General features: G+C 46.0%; 2 protein-coding genes across 2 annotated transcripts in view; both read right to left on the minus strand.

The window, feature by feature from the left end:
• Positions 1-13174, minus strand: part of LOC135515194 (SWI/SNF-related matrix-associated actin-dependent regulator of chromatin subfamily A containing DEAD/H box 1A-like) — a 32419-nt gene extending 19245 nt beyond the window's left edge. The window contains exons 1-10 of the mRNA XM_064938956.1: positions 12735-13174; positions 12186-12315; positions 11916-12051; positions 11731-11797; positions 11402-11493; positions 6471-6569; positions 4821-4899; positions 4106-4662; positions 1844-2040; positions 1213-1303 (exon numbers count right to left, since the gene is read on the minus strand). Coding sequence (XP_064795028.1) covers positions 1213-1303; positions 1844-2040; positions 4106-4662; positions 4821-4899; positions 6471-6569; positions 11402-11493; positions 11731-11797; positions 11916-12051; positions 12186-12315; positions 12735-12846 — 1560 coding nt within the window. The 5' untranslated portion in view covers positions 12847-13174. The remainder of the gene's footprint in view (positions 1-1212; positions 1304-1843; positions 2041-4105; positions 4663-4820; positions 4900-6470; positions 6570-11401; positions 11494-11730; positions 11798-11915; positions 12052-12185; positions 12316-12734) is intronic.
• Positions 13175-13676: 502 nt separating this feature from the next.
• Positions 13677-15912, minus strand: part of LOC135503628 (uncharacterized) — a 34233-nt gene continuing 31997 nt past the window's right edge. The window contains exon 2 of the mRNA XM_064958254.1: positions 13677-14611. Coding sequence (XP_064814326.1) covers positions 13677-14611 — 935 coding nt within the window. The remainder of the gene's footprint in view (positions 14612-15912) is intronic.

The raw sequence follows: 15912 nt of genomic DNA on the forward strand, positions 1-15912 counted from the left end.
GCATATAGATTAACATGAATAGAAACAGCCATACAGTAGAACACATATGGCTGAAACAAATCATATAGTAATTAGTGGTGATTAATGAATAGAAACAGCCATACAGTAGAACACATATGGCTGAAACATAATAGTAATTAGTGGTGATTAATGTAATTAACAGCCATACAGTAGAACACATATGGCTGAAACAAATCATATAGTAATTAGTGGTGATTAATGAATAGAAACAGCCATACAGTAGAACACATATGGCTATCATATAGTAATTAGTGGTGATTAATGAATAGAAACAGCCATACAGTAGAACACATATGGCTGAAACATATCATATAGTAATTAGTGGTGATTAATGAATAGAAACAGCCATACAGTAGAACACATATGGCTGAAACATATCATATATATAGTAATTAGTGGTGATTAATGAATAGTAACAGCCATACAGTAGAACACATATGGCTGAAACATATCATATAGTAATTAGTGGTGATTAATGAATAGAAACAGCCATACAGTAGAACACATATGGCTGAAACATATCATATAGTAATTAGTGGTGATTAATGAATAGTAACAGCCATACAGTAGAACACATATAGTAATTAGTGGTGATTAATGAATGTAACAGCCATGAAACATATCAACGTAACATAAAGTAATTAGTGGTGATTATCTATTATTTACCCAGCATGTGAAAACCCAGATAAAACCCTCTTGCAACTTCCATTCTGATGCTCGGCACAACATTGACATTCCTGTTCATGTTGACAGTAAAAACATGCGTCTTCTCCTGTCGGATGATCACAACGCTCTGACCGGAGCTGAGCGGGTGCAGTATCCAGATGCGCATTTTCAAGCGCTCTGATTGGTTAGGAATGAAAGTGCTATGATGAGAGGGATAACGAAGGTAGGCCCGAGCAGCCAAACTGACGGGGACTTAAGAGAAACTGAAGGGACTGCAAGTGGAAGTTCGGTCGACAGGAAAGGAGGAAGACGGCCTTTACAGAGCATTTTATACTTGCCATTATCTGTTTTTGGTTGGTAACAGTTCTACAACACAGGGAGGGGTAATCAACATAATTAAGGAACATGGTGGCAAGGTCCCAAATGGCACCCTATTCCCTATGGGCCCTGGCCAATAGTACACTAGAGAGATAATAGGGTGGCATTTGGAAAACCGCATTTATCTGTATTGGGTCGTCAGCTCACCATCTCATCAGCCAGGATTCCACTCAGCTTGTGTTGGTGCAGCAGGAGAAGCCACTTCAGCCCAATCAACTGGTAGGGTTTCAATTTTAACCTGCATGGCAACCAATCATGATGTAAGACGTTTAGAGACAAACCAATCACAATACAATATATTTAGATGCAAAAATAAGACATTCCAGTATCTGACAGACATGTGGCATAACATTTATGATGCGATACACATGTGTTTACTGGGGTCAAAAAGGTTTATTCCTTTATTATTTCCAGACAATAAGTCCTAGCCGATGTGGGGACAACTGTTTTCAGTATACATCCATAATGGCACGGTAAATGGATGAATGAATAACCATGGCATTCACTTGGCATTTGGGATTTTTATGTTCGTTACCAGTGAGGATTTGTTCTCTTAATAAAGGGTCTATTGGTCGGTCCTTCCAATACCTTTTAAATCCCCAGCTGGAATATAAAATGACTACAGCAGATTAGATGTAATCGATGTTCAGTAGGCAAACGTTGAACGTTTCAGATAGAAATGCCATTACTCCTTGTCAGAGAGGCCTATTTGTTCTACACAACACATTTCTATGTGAACGGTTCCAAAACGAATGGCGCCTCTGGACATTTCACTTACTTTCTGTTGAGGATGGAGGGCTGGGTCATGGAGCCCATGCCGTTGTCGATGACCTGGCTGACTCCCTTCACCATCTTGCCCGAGATGTTCTGGCACTTGGACATGAGACCCCGGACCACGGCTCTCTCCCTCAACACCACCCTGCAGCCCAGCAGCAGCTCCACAGACAGGCCTTTCTCCTTGTGGAACTGCTCCTTCTGAGAAATGGACACACACACATTTAAAAAATAAAAGTGTGTGTCACCAACCGGTCATAATGCCTCATCTTTTTCATCTGACATGATATCAGTTATGCAATTGTACGGTTGCACAACGAAGCCCAAGACGTGAATTTAAAGATTAGGCTGTGTCATGGTCGTTGAGGACTACCACACAGTGGGCCAGCTGAACTCACACCACATTCGCGTAACGTGGTTCATGGTGGTGGGGGAGCCAGTTCAGGTTTAAAGTGCCTTGTGGCTCTTCAATTCACACCTGCATATCCAAAGGTCCTGCTTAGAGCTGTGTGGGGGTGACAACCCTGCATATCCAATGGTCCTGCTTAGAGCTGTGTGGGAGTGACAACCCAGCATATCCAATGGTCCTGCTTAGAGCTGTGTGGGAGTGACAACCCTGCATATCCAATGGTCCTGCTTAGAGCTGTGTGGGGGTGACAACCCTGCATATCCAATGGTTCTGCTTAGAGCTGTGTGGGGGTGACAACCCTGCATATCCAATGACCCTTCCTGTTTCGAAGGGGAAGCCGAAACAGGAAGTACCCGTGATTTGCTCCGTTGAGAAATGGCCACCAAAATCAGTTGGTATGCTTCTGGACCGCTTTGCTCGCGCTGATTGGGATGTTTTGAGGCTCCGCCGATAACGTCAATGAGCAAACCACCACTGGCTTCATTAGAGAATACATCAGCGGCGTTGTGCCCATGGCGAGGGTTCGAATCCTCCCCAATCAAAAGCCTTGGATTAACACAGAGGTTGGCGCTAAACTAAAGAACAGGGCTACCACACACAGGGCTACCACACACAGGGCTACCACACACAGGGCTACCACACACAGGGCTACCACAGACAACCCTGAGGCTATGGCTAAGGACAGGAACAAGTACAAGAAGTCCCACAATGCCCTACAGTCATCAAACAAGAAAAGGGACAATATAGGAATAAGGTGGAGTCATACTACACAGGATCTGACGCCCACAGCATGTGGTAGGGGCTCCAGTCCATTAAAGATTACAAAGGAAGGCCTGCCCAACGATGCCTCTCTACCAGACAAACTCAATGCATTTAATACACGCATTGAAAACAAAAACATCTTGGGCTCCGTGTGCGAGTGGCAGGGGCTTGGGCTCCGTGTGCGAGTGGCAGGGGCTCCGTGTGCGAGTGGCAGGGGCTCCGTGTGCGAGTGGCAGGGGCTCCGTGTGCGAGTGGCAGGGGCTCCGTGTGCGAGAGGCAGGGGCTCCGTGTGCGAGAGGCAGGGGCTCCGTGTGCGAGTGGCAGGGGCTTGGGCTCCGTGTGCGAGTGGCAGGGGCTCCGTGTGCGAGTGGCAGGGGCTTGGGCTCCGTGTGCGAGAGGGAAGGGCCACAGCACAGAAGGAGACTAATAAGCCAGAAGAGGCTCATAAAAGTTTTTTTTTTTTTTTTTTTTGTGATAGAGCTTTGGAACACCCCCCCATATGGAAAATACAAAGGAAATCTTTAGTTTACAGCAGTGTTTCCCTGTCGTCGCTCACTTTGTGACTAACAGGCACCGGTCCTATGAATAAATCGCAAGAAGATGCATATCGTTCATTCTAGGGGGAGAGGCCTCGGGTGACTGTTTTTCTGACTAGCAAATTGTAAAAAAGTAGCCTTTTTAATTTAAGTGGAAAAAGCACCCTGCTGAAAGTTTGTAACTGGCTGTATAGCGGATGCTAGTGGAAAACACTGCTCGCTTATATTTCTCTGCTGCCAACATGAGTGACATTGTCAGCAGCCAATGAGCTGGGGTTTCCATCATTCCACAACTAGTCACATGGTTTGTCATAGAGGCCATTGGCTCAGAGAGAGGGAGAGAGTAGAAACCTAACATAGCTAAGGAGGCCAGGCCACGAGTCGTAGCCTGAGTAGAACACACCTTCACCTAAAACCAAAATCAGTGTACATTGCAAAAAGAACAAGAGACACAAATGGAAGAAAATGGGACAGAACTGCAGGGCCTTAGTTGGAGGGAGCATTGAGGATCAGTGACACAAGAGCATGCAGATAGGAGGGGTGGTGGGCAATCTCTTACCAGCTTGTGCCAAAAAGCAAAAGGCCGCAGCTCCACGATCTTCTTGGCTTTCTTCACCGAACAGCCGGTGATGAGGGACAGCTCGTCCAGCGAGGCCTCCTGGAAAAAGAGCAGGATCTGGCCTTGTAGCGTGGATGTGCCCTCGTCTTCCGCCCCAGAGTCCAGCTCCTCGTCCTCGCCCTCAAACTCGCTGCTGGTCGACTCCTCGTCCTCGCCCTCCGAGCTGCTGGCCCTCTCGTCAGAGGCCTTCCTCTTCCTCTCCATTGCCTCCTTTCGAGCCATGCTGGTCCCGTTGGACATCTTCAGGCTCTGCAAATTTGAAGAGGAGGTAGGTTTGGATTCAGGGGCAAATTTCTTGAACATCCATTTCAGAGGGGAAGCTTTGCTTGGCTTGGCTTCCTCCATGCCGTCCTTGGACTCCCTGCTTGGCTTGGCTTCCTCCATGCCGTCCTTGGACTCTCTGCTTGGCTTGGTGTCACTCTTGCTGTTGCTTGGTTTGGTGTCGCTCTTGGCTTTGGGTTCCTTTTGCTTGACTTCAGGGGAGCTGGAGTATTCCTCTTCAGTAGATGAAATCAGTAAAAAGGGCACATTGATAAATATAAATGAGTACAGTAGTAATAAACACACTAGATGGTAAGAATAGGTGAAACGGTCACATGACCGTAGCAACACGATCAGTGATGTTTCATCTGGACGAGGACAGTGTCATGATCACCTGGGTCAGAGAACATGCGAAGCGCCTCCAAGGCGTCGGCTACGTTCCACTCATGTTCCTGGAGCACAGCCCTGAGTTCCTGTAGGATGTGACAGACAGGGGTAGAAGAGATCAATTGTCACACTCCATTGTCACCTTTTCAACTCTTCAATTTTTTTAATTGCCCATTTTTTAAAATTAAATTGGAAAATTGACTCTTTCCTCTTTATTGCTTCTATTTGTTTCCACAAGCGAGGGAAGAGGATGCTGCCACCGTCAGACCAACTCTTTAAAAAAGGCCTATTCCTCGAAGTTTGCAGTGAGTCTAAGAAAGATTCTCTCACCACCTGGTGTGTTGTGATCATGACTCTGCGAGGTGTGCGTGGTTGCCGCGACAACGGCTGACCATAGAATTACATGACAGGAGGTCGGTGGCACCTTAATTGGAGAGGACGAGCTCATTGTAATGGCTGGAGCAGAATAAGTGGAATGGTATCAAATACATCGGACACATTGGGGCGATTCTCAATATGAATACTACCGTGATCAACACTCACGCTCCAAGTACACTCTCAGAGGACGTTCTATTGAGTACGTTCTTGTGAGGACGAGTGTGGAGAACGCATAAAACATTTGAGAAGCACGGGCACTCCCCCTACTGTAATACCTCACTCTGCACCTCCCCATTCCCTGACCCTTCTTCCTGCCAGGACAATGGCAATAGAGACGAAACAAGATACACACAAAGCAAAACGTTTAACTTCATAACTATCAGCTAGCTATATGTGAATCTTAATAATGTACCTAACCAGATAGGATAACAGGCAAAAAATGATCTAAAACCACTGTTATCCAAGGTAGATGTCAATTCTTCTTGGATAGCTAGATAACAGTTCTTTGTGGCTATACGACAAGCTAACAGTACTAGCTAGCCAGTTAGCTCTATTAACTTACTATGGGCTTGCTACCTACTTTGTAGGCAGGTAACCATGCCAAAATTAACATAGCACATATTAATTAACACATGGGGTGGCAGGGTGGCCTAGAGGTTAGAGCGTTGGACTAGTAACCGGAAGGTCGCAAGTTCAAACCCCCGAGCTGACAAGGTACAAATCTGTCGTTCTGCCACTGAACAGGCAGTTAACCCACTGTTCCTAGGCCGTCATTGAAAATAAGAATTTGTTCTTAACTGACTTGCCTAGTTAAATAAAGGTAAATAAATAAATCAAGATAAAATATTGTAGTCGGGAAACATGAGGCAACATTTCATTCTGAAGTCGGAATGAATTCTCTCTCTATTCAGCTCTAACAATGGCTGCCATTCATTGAGATTGATTTTTATTTTTTTATGTTACATGTTTGAGTCATTTCTTGGCATACTTTCCATTGAAGTTTGCATTGACGCATGCTTCAAAATATGTACAAACTGAGTAGTGCCCTCCGCGCCCCATTTCGCATACTTTGATTTGGACTCACGCCGACCCTCCCATGCGGTAGTATGCATTTTGAGAACCACCCATGGTTTCCATGCGTTTGATGCCACTCCAGTCGCTCCGATCAGGCCATTATTATGAGCTGTCCTCCCCTCAGCAGCCTCCTGTGATACATCTATAACTGATACGTACAGAAAGTGATTTGTAGGATTTCTGTGTGGCTGACACTCTCACTCACTTCCTTATCCTGGTCAGGGAATTTCCTCTGCAGTTTCCTAACCATGGTCTCCTGTCTTTCCCAGCTGGGCTCTGCGCCCTCCTCTTCAGAGTCTTCAGCCTGGTGAATCAGACAGCGTGTATTCATTAGTGTACACCGTAGCAAAACATTTTGCACAAAAAAATAAGAACAGTGAACACACGCACAGTGAAGGTTAGTACTGCTGAGGAGAAGCAGCAACAGCACAATGCATGCCTCACCAGAGACGGTCTGAAGCCCCCCCGCCTCACCAGAGACGGTCTGAAGCCCCCCCGCCTCACCAGAGACGGTCTGAAGCCCCCCCGCCTCACCAGAGACGGTCTGAAGCCCCCCCGCCTCACCAGAGACGGTCTGAAGCCCCCTCCTCACCAGAGACGGTCTGAAGCCCCCGCCTCACCAGAGACGGTCTGAAGCCCCCGCCTCACCAGAGACGGTCTGAAGCCCCCGCCTCACCAGAGACGGTCTGAAGCCCCCCCGCCTCACCAGAGACGGTCTGAAGCCCCCCCGCCTCACCAGAGACGGTCTGAAGCCCCCCCGCCTCACCAGAGACGGTCTGAAGCCCCCCCGCCTCACCAGAGATGGTCTCACCAGAGACGGTCCCCCCGCCTCACCAGAGACGGTCTGAAGCCCTCCGCCTCACCAGAGATGGTCTGAAGCCCCCGCCTCACCAGAGACGGTCTGAAGCCCCCCCGCCTCACCAGAGACGGTCTGAAGCCCCCCCGCCTCACCAGAGACGGTCTGAAGCCCCTCCGCCTCACCAGAGACGGTCTGAAGCCCCTCCGCCTCACCAGAGACTGTCTGAAGCCCCCCCGCCTCACCAGAGACGGTCTGAAGCCCCCCCGCCTCACCAGAGACGGTCTGAAGCCCCTCCGCCTCACCAGAGACTAGAGGTCGACCGGTTATGATTTTTCAGCGCCGATACCGATACCAATTATTGGAGGACCAAAAAAAAGCCGATACCGATTAATAGGCTGATTTAAAAAATATATTTGTAACAATGACAATTACAACAATACTGAACGAACACTTATTTTATCTTAATATAATACATCAATAAAATCAATTTAGCCTGAAATAAATAATGAAACATGTTCAATTTGGTTTAAATAATGCAAAAACAAAGTGTTGGAGAAGAAAGTAAAAGTGCAATATGTGCCATGTAAGAAAGCTAACGTTTAAGTTCCTTGCTCAGAACATGAGAACATATGAAACCTGGTGGTTCCTTTTAACATGAGTCTTCAATATTCCCAGGTAAGAAGTTTTAGGTTGTAGTTATTATAGGAATTATAGAACTATCACTCTATACCATTTGTATTTCATTAACCTTTGACTATTGGATGTTCTTATAGGCACTTTAGTATTGCCAGTGTAACAGTATAGCTTCCGTCCCTCTCCTCGCTCCTACCTGGGCTCGAACCAGGAACACATCGACAACAGCCACCCTCGAAGCAGCATTACCCATGCAGAGCAAGCGAAACAACAACTCAAAGTCTCAGAGCGAGTGACGTTTGAAACGTATTAGCGCGCACCCCGCTAACTAGCTCGCCATTTCACTTCGGTTACACAGGCCTAATCTCGGGAGTTGATAGGCTTGAAGTCATAAACAGCTGCTGGCAAACACACTAAAGTGCTGTTTAAATGAATGCTTACGAGCCTGCTGGTGCCCACCATCACTCAGTCAGACTGCTCTATCAAATCATAGACTTAGTTATAACATGATAACACACAGAAATACAAGCCTTAGGTCATTAATATGGTCGAATCCAGAAACTATCATCTCGAAAACAAGACGTTTATTCTTTCAGGAACCGTTCCGTATATTTTTATTGTTTTTATTTATTTACTTTTCTGCTCTTTTGCACACCAGTATCTCTACCTGTACATGACCATCTGATCATTTATCACTCCAGTGCTAATCTGCAAAATTGTAATTATTCGCCTACCTCCTCATGCCTTTTGCACACAATGTATATAGACTCGCCTTTTTTGTACTGTGTTATTGACTTGTTAATTGTTTACTCCATGTGTAACTCTGTGTTGTCTGTTCACACTGCTAAGCTTTATCTTGGCCAGGTCGCAGTTGCAAATGAGAACTGGTTCTCAACTAGCCTACCTGGTTAAATAAAGGTGAAATAAAAAGAATAAAAACAATATTATCTAAGGGGTGGCATCCATAAGTCTAATTATTCCTGTTACATTGCACAACCTTCAATGTTGTCATAATTGCGTAATATTCTGGCAAATTAGGCGGTCCAAACTGTTGCATATACACTGACTCCGCGTGTAATGAACGCAAGAGAAGTGACAATTTCCCCTGGTTAATATTGCTTGCTAACATGGATTTCTGTTAGGTAAATATGCAGGTTTAAAAATGTATACTTCTGTGTATTGATTTTAAGAAAGGCATTGATGTTTATGGTTAGGTACACATTGGAGCAACGATACGCAACGCATCAATTATATGCAATGCAGGACACGGTAGATAAACTAGTAATATCATCAACCATCTTTGAAAGCCAAGTCAACAAACAGATTACCGACCATTTCGAATCTCACCATACCTTCTCTGCTATGCAATCTGGTTTCAGAGCTGGTCATGGGTGCACCTCAGCAACGCGCAAGGTCCTAAACGATATCTTAACCGCCATCGATAAGAAACATTACTGTGCAGCCGTATTCATTGATCTGGCCAAGGCTTTCGACTTTGTCAATCACCACATCCTCATCGGCAGACTCGACAGCCTTGGTTTCTCAAATGATTGCCTCGCCTGGTTCACCAACTACTTCTCTGATAGAGTTCAGTGTGTCAAATCGGAGGGTCTGCTGTCCGGACCTCTGGCAGTCTCTATGGGGGTGCCACAGGGTTCAATTCTTGGACCGACTCTTCTCTGTATACATCAATGAGGTCGCTCCTGCTGGTGAGTCTCTGATCCACCTCTACGCAGACGACACCATTCTGTATACTTCTGGCCTTTCTTTGGACACTGTCTTAACAACCCTCCAGGCAAGCTTCAATGCCATACAACTCTCCTTCTGTGGCCTTCAATTGCTCTTAAATACAAGTAAAACTAAATGCATGCTCTTCAACCGATCGCTACCTGCACCTGCCCAACATCACTACTCTGGACGGCTCTGACTTAGAATACGTGGACAACTACAAATACTTAGGTGTCTGGTTAGACTGTAAACTCTCCTTCCAGACCCATATCAAACATCTCCAATCCAAAGTTAAATCTAGAATTGGCTTCCTATTTTGCAACAAAGCATCCTTCACTCATGCTGCCAAACATACCCCTGTAAAATTGACCATCCTACCAATCCTCGACTTTGGCGATGTCATTTACAAAATAGCCTTCAATACCCTACTCAACAAATTGGATGCAGTCTATCACAGTGCAATCCGGTTTGTCACCAAAGCCCCATATACTACCCACCATTGCGACCTGTACGCTCTCGTTGGCTGGCCCTCGATTCATACTCGTCGCCAAACCCACTGGCTCCATGTCATCTACAAGACCCTGCTAGGTAAAGTCCCCCCTTATCTCAGCTCACTGGTCACCATAGCATCTCCCACCTGTAGCACAAGCTCCAGCAGGTATATCTCTCTAGTCACCCCCAAAACCAATTCTTTCTTTGGCCGCCTCTCCTTCCAGTTCTCTGCTGCCAATGACTGGAACAAACTACAAAAATCTCTGAAACTGGAAACACTTATCTCCCTCACTAGCCTTAAGCACCAACTGTCAGAGCAGCTCACAGATTACTGCACCTGTACATAGCCCAAACAACTACCTCTTTCCCTACTGTATTTAATTTATTTATTTTGCTCCTTTGCACCCCATTATTTTTATTTCTACTTTGCACATTCTTCCACTGCAAATCTACCATTCCAGTGTTTTACTTGCTATATTGTATTTACTTTGCCACCATGGCCTTTTTTTGGCATTACCTCCCTTATCTCACCTCATTTGCTCACATCGTATATAGACTTGTTTATACTGTATTATTGACTGTATGTATGTTTTACTCCATGTGTAACTCTGTGTGTTGTTGTATGTGTCAAACTGCTTTGCTTTATCTTGGCCAGGTCGCAATTGTAAATGAGAACTTGTTCTCAACTTGCCTACCTGGTTAAATAAAGGTGAAATAAAACATATTTAAAAAACTTGTGTAGTTAACTAGTGATTATTGATTGATTGTTTTTTTATAATATACATTTAATGCTAGCTAGCAACTTAACTTGGCTTACTGCATTCGCGTAACAGGCAATCTCCTCGTGGAGTGCTATGTAATCAGGTGGTTCGAGTGTTGGACTAGTTAACTAAGGTTGCAAGATTGAATCCCCCGGGCTGACAAGGTAAAAATCTGTTGTTCTGACCCTGAACGAGGCAGTTAACCCACTGTTCCTAGGCCGTCATTGAAAATAAGAATGTGTTCTTAACTGACTTGCCTAGTTGAATAAAGATGAAATAAAAGGTCTAGTAAATTACCCACCAAATTAGTGTCCAAAAATACTGATTTCCTATCGTTATGAAAACGGCCCTAATTGATCCGCCATTCCGATTAATCGGGCGGCCTCGCCAGAGACGGTCTACCCCCCCCCTTCCCGGCGGCCTCGCCAGAGACTGTCTACCCCCGCCCGGCCTTGCCAGAGACGGTCCACCCCCCCTCGGCGGCCTCGCCAGAGACTGTCTATCCCCCCGGCCTTGCCAGAGACGGTCTAAACCCCCCCCGGGCTGCCTCGCCAGAGACTGTCTACCCCACCACCGGCAGCAGAGACTCACTTCCCCCCGGGAGAGACGAGACAGTCTACCCCCAACCATCTTACCAGAGATTTTCCTACCCCCCCCCCCCGGGACGGTCTACCGCACCCCCTGCGGCCTCACCCGAGACGGTCTACCTCACCCTCGTCTTACCAGAGACGTTCTCCTCCTCTTGCTGGGCTGCTGGACCACATCTTTGTCTCGACAACTGCTGGATCCGTCCGGTTTCCTCTTCCTCGTTGAGTCTGGACAACCGATTGAGTCAATGTGTGAGGAGAAACATGCCTATATTTGTCATGTTTTAGCAATGGCAGACAAAGCCCTATAACCATCATTACAATGAGGCCCAGGCTATGTTGTCATGAGCGTAAGAAGAGATGTCATGAACATAGAAAACACTGGTCAAGCTGGCCATGTTTGGTGGTATAGTAGGGGACAGGCCGCAACCTGCTGTCTATGGTAGTAGTAAATCAAATAGATACCTTTGTCACCAAACATCATCAGGCATGAGGCTACGGCACCATCTAAAGTGCTTGTGCTTTCAATCACCTGAAAACAAAGCAAAGTTCAATATATAAGCGATGTGAATCAACACTGAGCAACAGCTGTCTTTAACAGACTATACAATAGTTTGTGACAGAAAAGTGATTGATTCATATAAAATTACCTCCAACAACTCCTTCCTGTTTCTTTTAGGGAATATTTCCTGCAGTTTGTCCAGTCTCTCTTCCAGCGCCTTGTCAACTTGGTCTTCCTCATCATATGGCTCAGTCATCTCTCTTACCTCTAGCTTCACTGGTTCCCTGAAAGAACTACAAGATTAGACTGGCATGTTAAGCAACACTTCGTGGAATTAGTTATAACTTTAACTTGACGCAAGTCATGGGGGAAATATAGGCGAGACCTAGATATTTCATCTCAACGCGGCTGTACTTACTGCACCACTTTCGTTAATTTATCCCTCCTCGAATCACTTGCCAAATCGTCATCAGGGTCACTGATGATATCTTCAAACACTACTCCTCGCCCATATTTTCCAAGGTTAGCTATTGGTGTTGTTACTCGTGCTGTATGGGCCATAGAAATAGACAGTTTTGCAATCACATGCAATTAAAGCGAGGGCACATATTGTAGTTATGCGATTGTTGCCAGCTACCAGTTCAACACCCAAAACACAATTTGGTTGACCGGTTGGTCTAGCTTTCTATTTAGCTAGCTAACGTTAATGTTAGCTGTCGCCCAGAGAAAACGACTGATAAAGCGAGCTAACGTTAGGTATAGCTAAATGTCAAAAGTATAGTGTCAGCAAATATTATGATTAGGGTTAGCGAGCTAGCTAAGCCAAATAGGTATACTGTAGGTCCTGCTCTTGCCGGTGAACGAGAGTTACATATATCAGGTTATAAGCCATTTAGCGATGTGCCAGCTAGCGGTTTAGCTAGCTACATAATGGCTGACTACTGTTAGCTTAGCAAGCAAATCATACCTGGTTTATTCTCCTTTTCTGACTCTGGACTTACGGAACCGGTGTATTTGTCCTGGTTTGACGTTGTTTTATTATTGTCAAAACGAAACCGGTCCAAATTAAATAAACTCATTTTCAAAACGACAAGTATTAAAACGTTACACAACTAGCTAGCAAGCAATAGAGGTGAGCTCTTTGTCTCGGTACAAAAGATTGCTTATTCTGGCTACGATTAACCAATGAATTGGTGCCAATAACGCTACAGTAGCTAGCAAGCTAGCCACGAAACGTTCCACCTTTGAATGCGGGACTTTCAAGTTGTCAGAACTCAAACTATCCAACATACGTTCATTATTTTTTTAGATATATGGCTAGCTAAACGTTAACACTAACTATAACAAATCTTATACTATGAGAATCCATTTATTTTCCCGCGAACTCATTCTGCCTCTAAGACTATAAGGACGCTTTCGATTGGACAATATTTCTCAACTGTAAGAGCAATGGACCAATAGCAAAACCACACACTAAAGCAGAGAACCGACCGGCTTTTCACATCCGGCACCAGTATGTAACCATATACATGTTGTAACGTAAGCTAACATAAAGCTTGTTACGTTTTAACGAATACATTTGTGGAGCCAGAAACGTTGTATATGTTTTATGTATTCCAGCACAACAGAAATTAATTGCAGTTTATAGTCAAACGTTTTTCATGATTATGGTATTCTGTCTTGGTTATTTCAATATTTGCTCATTTCCTTAAGGTTTCAATCTGATCCACAATAGTAATTACATAATAAGAAATTAATTATATTGTTGTAACAGGATAAAATTATAAAATAAGATTATCGATTAAATTAACAATGATCTTTGCAGGCCAGCCGGTAAGATTTGAAGCTGTGGTTAGAGGTGTATGCGATACGAATGTCCACTAGGTGACACTATAACAGAGCTGCTATTTCATCCACCCTCATACATGTCGTGTCCACAGGGGGGAAACACATACAAATACTCTCTTCTGGGGTTGGAGCTGAGGATGGAGTTGGGTGGTGTGTAGGGGCTGGGTGGTGAGTAATGGCTGGCTTTGGGGCTGGGTAGTGAGTAGGGGCTGGGTAGTGAGTAGAGGTTGGAGCTGGGTAGTGAGTATGGGCTGAAGCTGGGTAGTGAGTATGGGCTGGAACTGGGTAGTGAGTAGGGGCTGGAACTGGGTAGTGAGTAGAGGTTGGAGCTGGGTAGTGAGTATGGGCTGGAACTGGGTAGTGAGTAGGGGCTGTGGATGGAGCTGGGTAGTGAGTAGGGGCTGGGGATGGAGCTGGATAGTGAGTAGGTGCTGGAGCTGGATAGTGAGTAGGGGCTGGTGGAGTAGTGAGTAGGGGCTGGGGATGGAGCTGGGTAGTGAGTAGGGGCTGGTGGATGGGGGCTGGGATGGAGTGAGTAGGGGCTGGGGATAGAGCTGGGTAGTGAGTAGGGGCTGGGGATGGAGCTGGATAGTGAGTAGGGGCTGGGGATGGAGCTGGGTAGTGAGTAGGGGCTGTGGATGGAGCTGGGTAGTGAGTAGGGGATGGGGATGGAGCTGGGTAGTGAGTAGGGGCTGGAGCTGGATAGTGAGTAGGGGCTGGGGATGGAGCTGGATAGTGAGTAGGGGCTGGGGATGGAGCTGGATAGTGAGTAGGGGCTGTGGATGGAGCTGGGTAGTGAGTAGGGGCTGTGGATGGAGCTGGGTAGTGAGTAGGGGCTGTGGATGGAGCTGGATAGTGAGTAGCTGTGGATTGAGTAGGGGCTGGGGATGGAGGGATGGAGGGGCTGTGGATGGAGCTGGGTAGTGAGTAGGGGCTGGAGCTGGATAGTGAGTAGGGGCTGGGGATGGAGCTGGGAGTGAGGGGCTGTGGATGGAGCTGGGTAGTGAGTAGGGGCTGGAGCTGGATAGTGAGTAGGGGCTGGGGATGGAGCTGGATAGTGAGTAGGGGCTGGAGCTGGATAGTGAGTAGGGGCTGTGGATGGAGCTGGGTAGTGAGTAGGGGCTGTGGATGGAGCTGGGTAGTGAGTAGGGGCTGGGGATGGAGCTGGATAGTGAGTAGGGGCTGTGGATTGAGGGAGTGGAGCTGGATTGAGCTGGGTAGTGAGTAGGGGCTGGGGATGGAGCTGGATAGTGAGTAGGGGCTGTGGATGGAGCTGGGTAGTGAGTAGGGGCTGGAGCTGGATAGTGAGTAGGGGCTGGGGATGGAGCTGGGTAGTGAGTAGGGGCTGTGGATGGAGCTGGGATGAGAGCTGGGGATGGAGCTGGGTAGTGAGTAGGGGCTGTGGATTGAGCTGGGTAGTGAGTAGGGGCTGGGGATGGAGCTGGATAGTGAGTAGGGGCTGGAGCTGGGGCTGGGGTTCTCATGATATCCATTTGACAACTACAGGTGTGAACCACTCTTTTTAATATCATCAACGCCACTCACAAAAAAACTGCCCAATTTGTGTGAAAGTAGCCGACTCGATGCATTACAGCACAGCACATGTAGACTATAGCTCTAAGGACCAAACTAATAACCATTCATCAACTTCCTTCTAGTAACTTGTTGGGAAAACAACATTGGCATTGAGTTGAAATTAGGTGGTTTGATCTGGCTGAACCTAAACACGTACTCATCTTGCAGTACGCGACTCCTTGCTATATGGAAGAAAAAAAGGGAATTCATTCATGCTAAATTTAGAACATATTCCAGTGTGACTTTTTTGGGAATGAGTGATGTCACTATGGAACAAACATGATCTTAAAACATATGTTTATTTACATTAACTTTCTTGTATACCTTTCAGTGTATAATACTTGCATTATGTGCCCCTGCTCACCTGTAAATTAATTTGCTCTTCAAACTCTTAGACCTTAATGGGCTGAAATGCTACCAATCCACCAACAATAGGAGAGAAAAAAAACTATTTATGCATTGCTTTGCCACATACATTCATCACACTATTTAAACCAGGTTGATCGTGTTCATAGGTTATATGTTATACTGTACAGATGCAAATCGATACTAACCTGCTGTGATGGGTATGCAATGCTGTTTAAAATGCATTTACCCCTCCAGCATAACGTTGACTGGATGCGTTACAGTGTACAGTCCTGGCTTGTGTCAGCACTGCAGCTCCCATCTGCCGTCCGCCACCCTGTCTCCTCTCCCCATCACTATGGAGACCCAATAACTTA

This window comes from Oncorhynchus masou, chromosome 1 (assembly GCF_036934945.1).
Source record: "Oncorhynchus masou masou isolate Uvic2021 chromosome 1, UVic_Omas_1.1, whole genome shotgun sequence".
Lineage (NCBI taxonomy): Eukaryota > Metazoa > Chordata > Actinopteri > Salmoniformes > Salmonidae > Oncorhynchus > Oncorhynchus masou.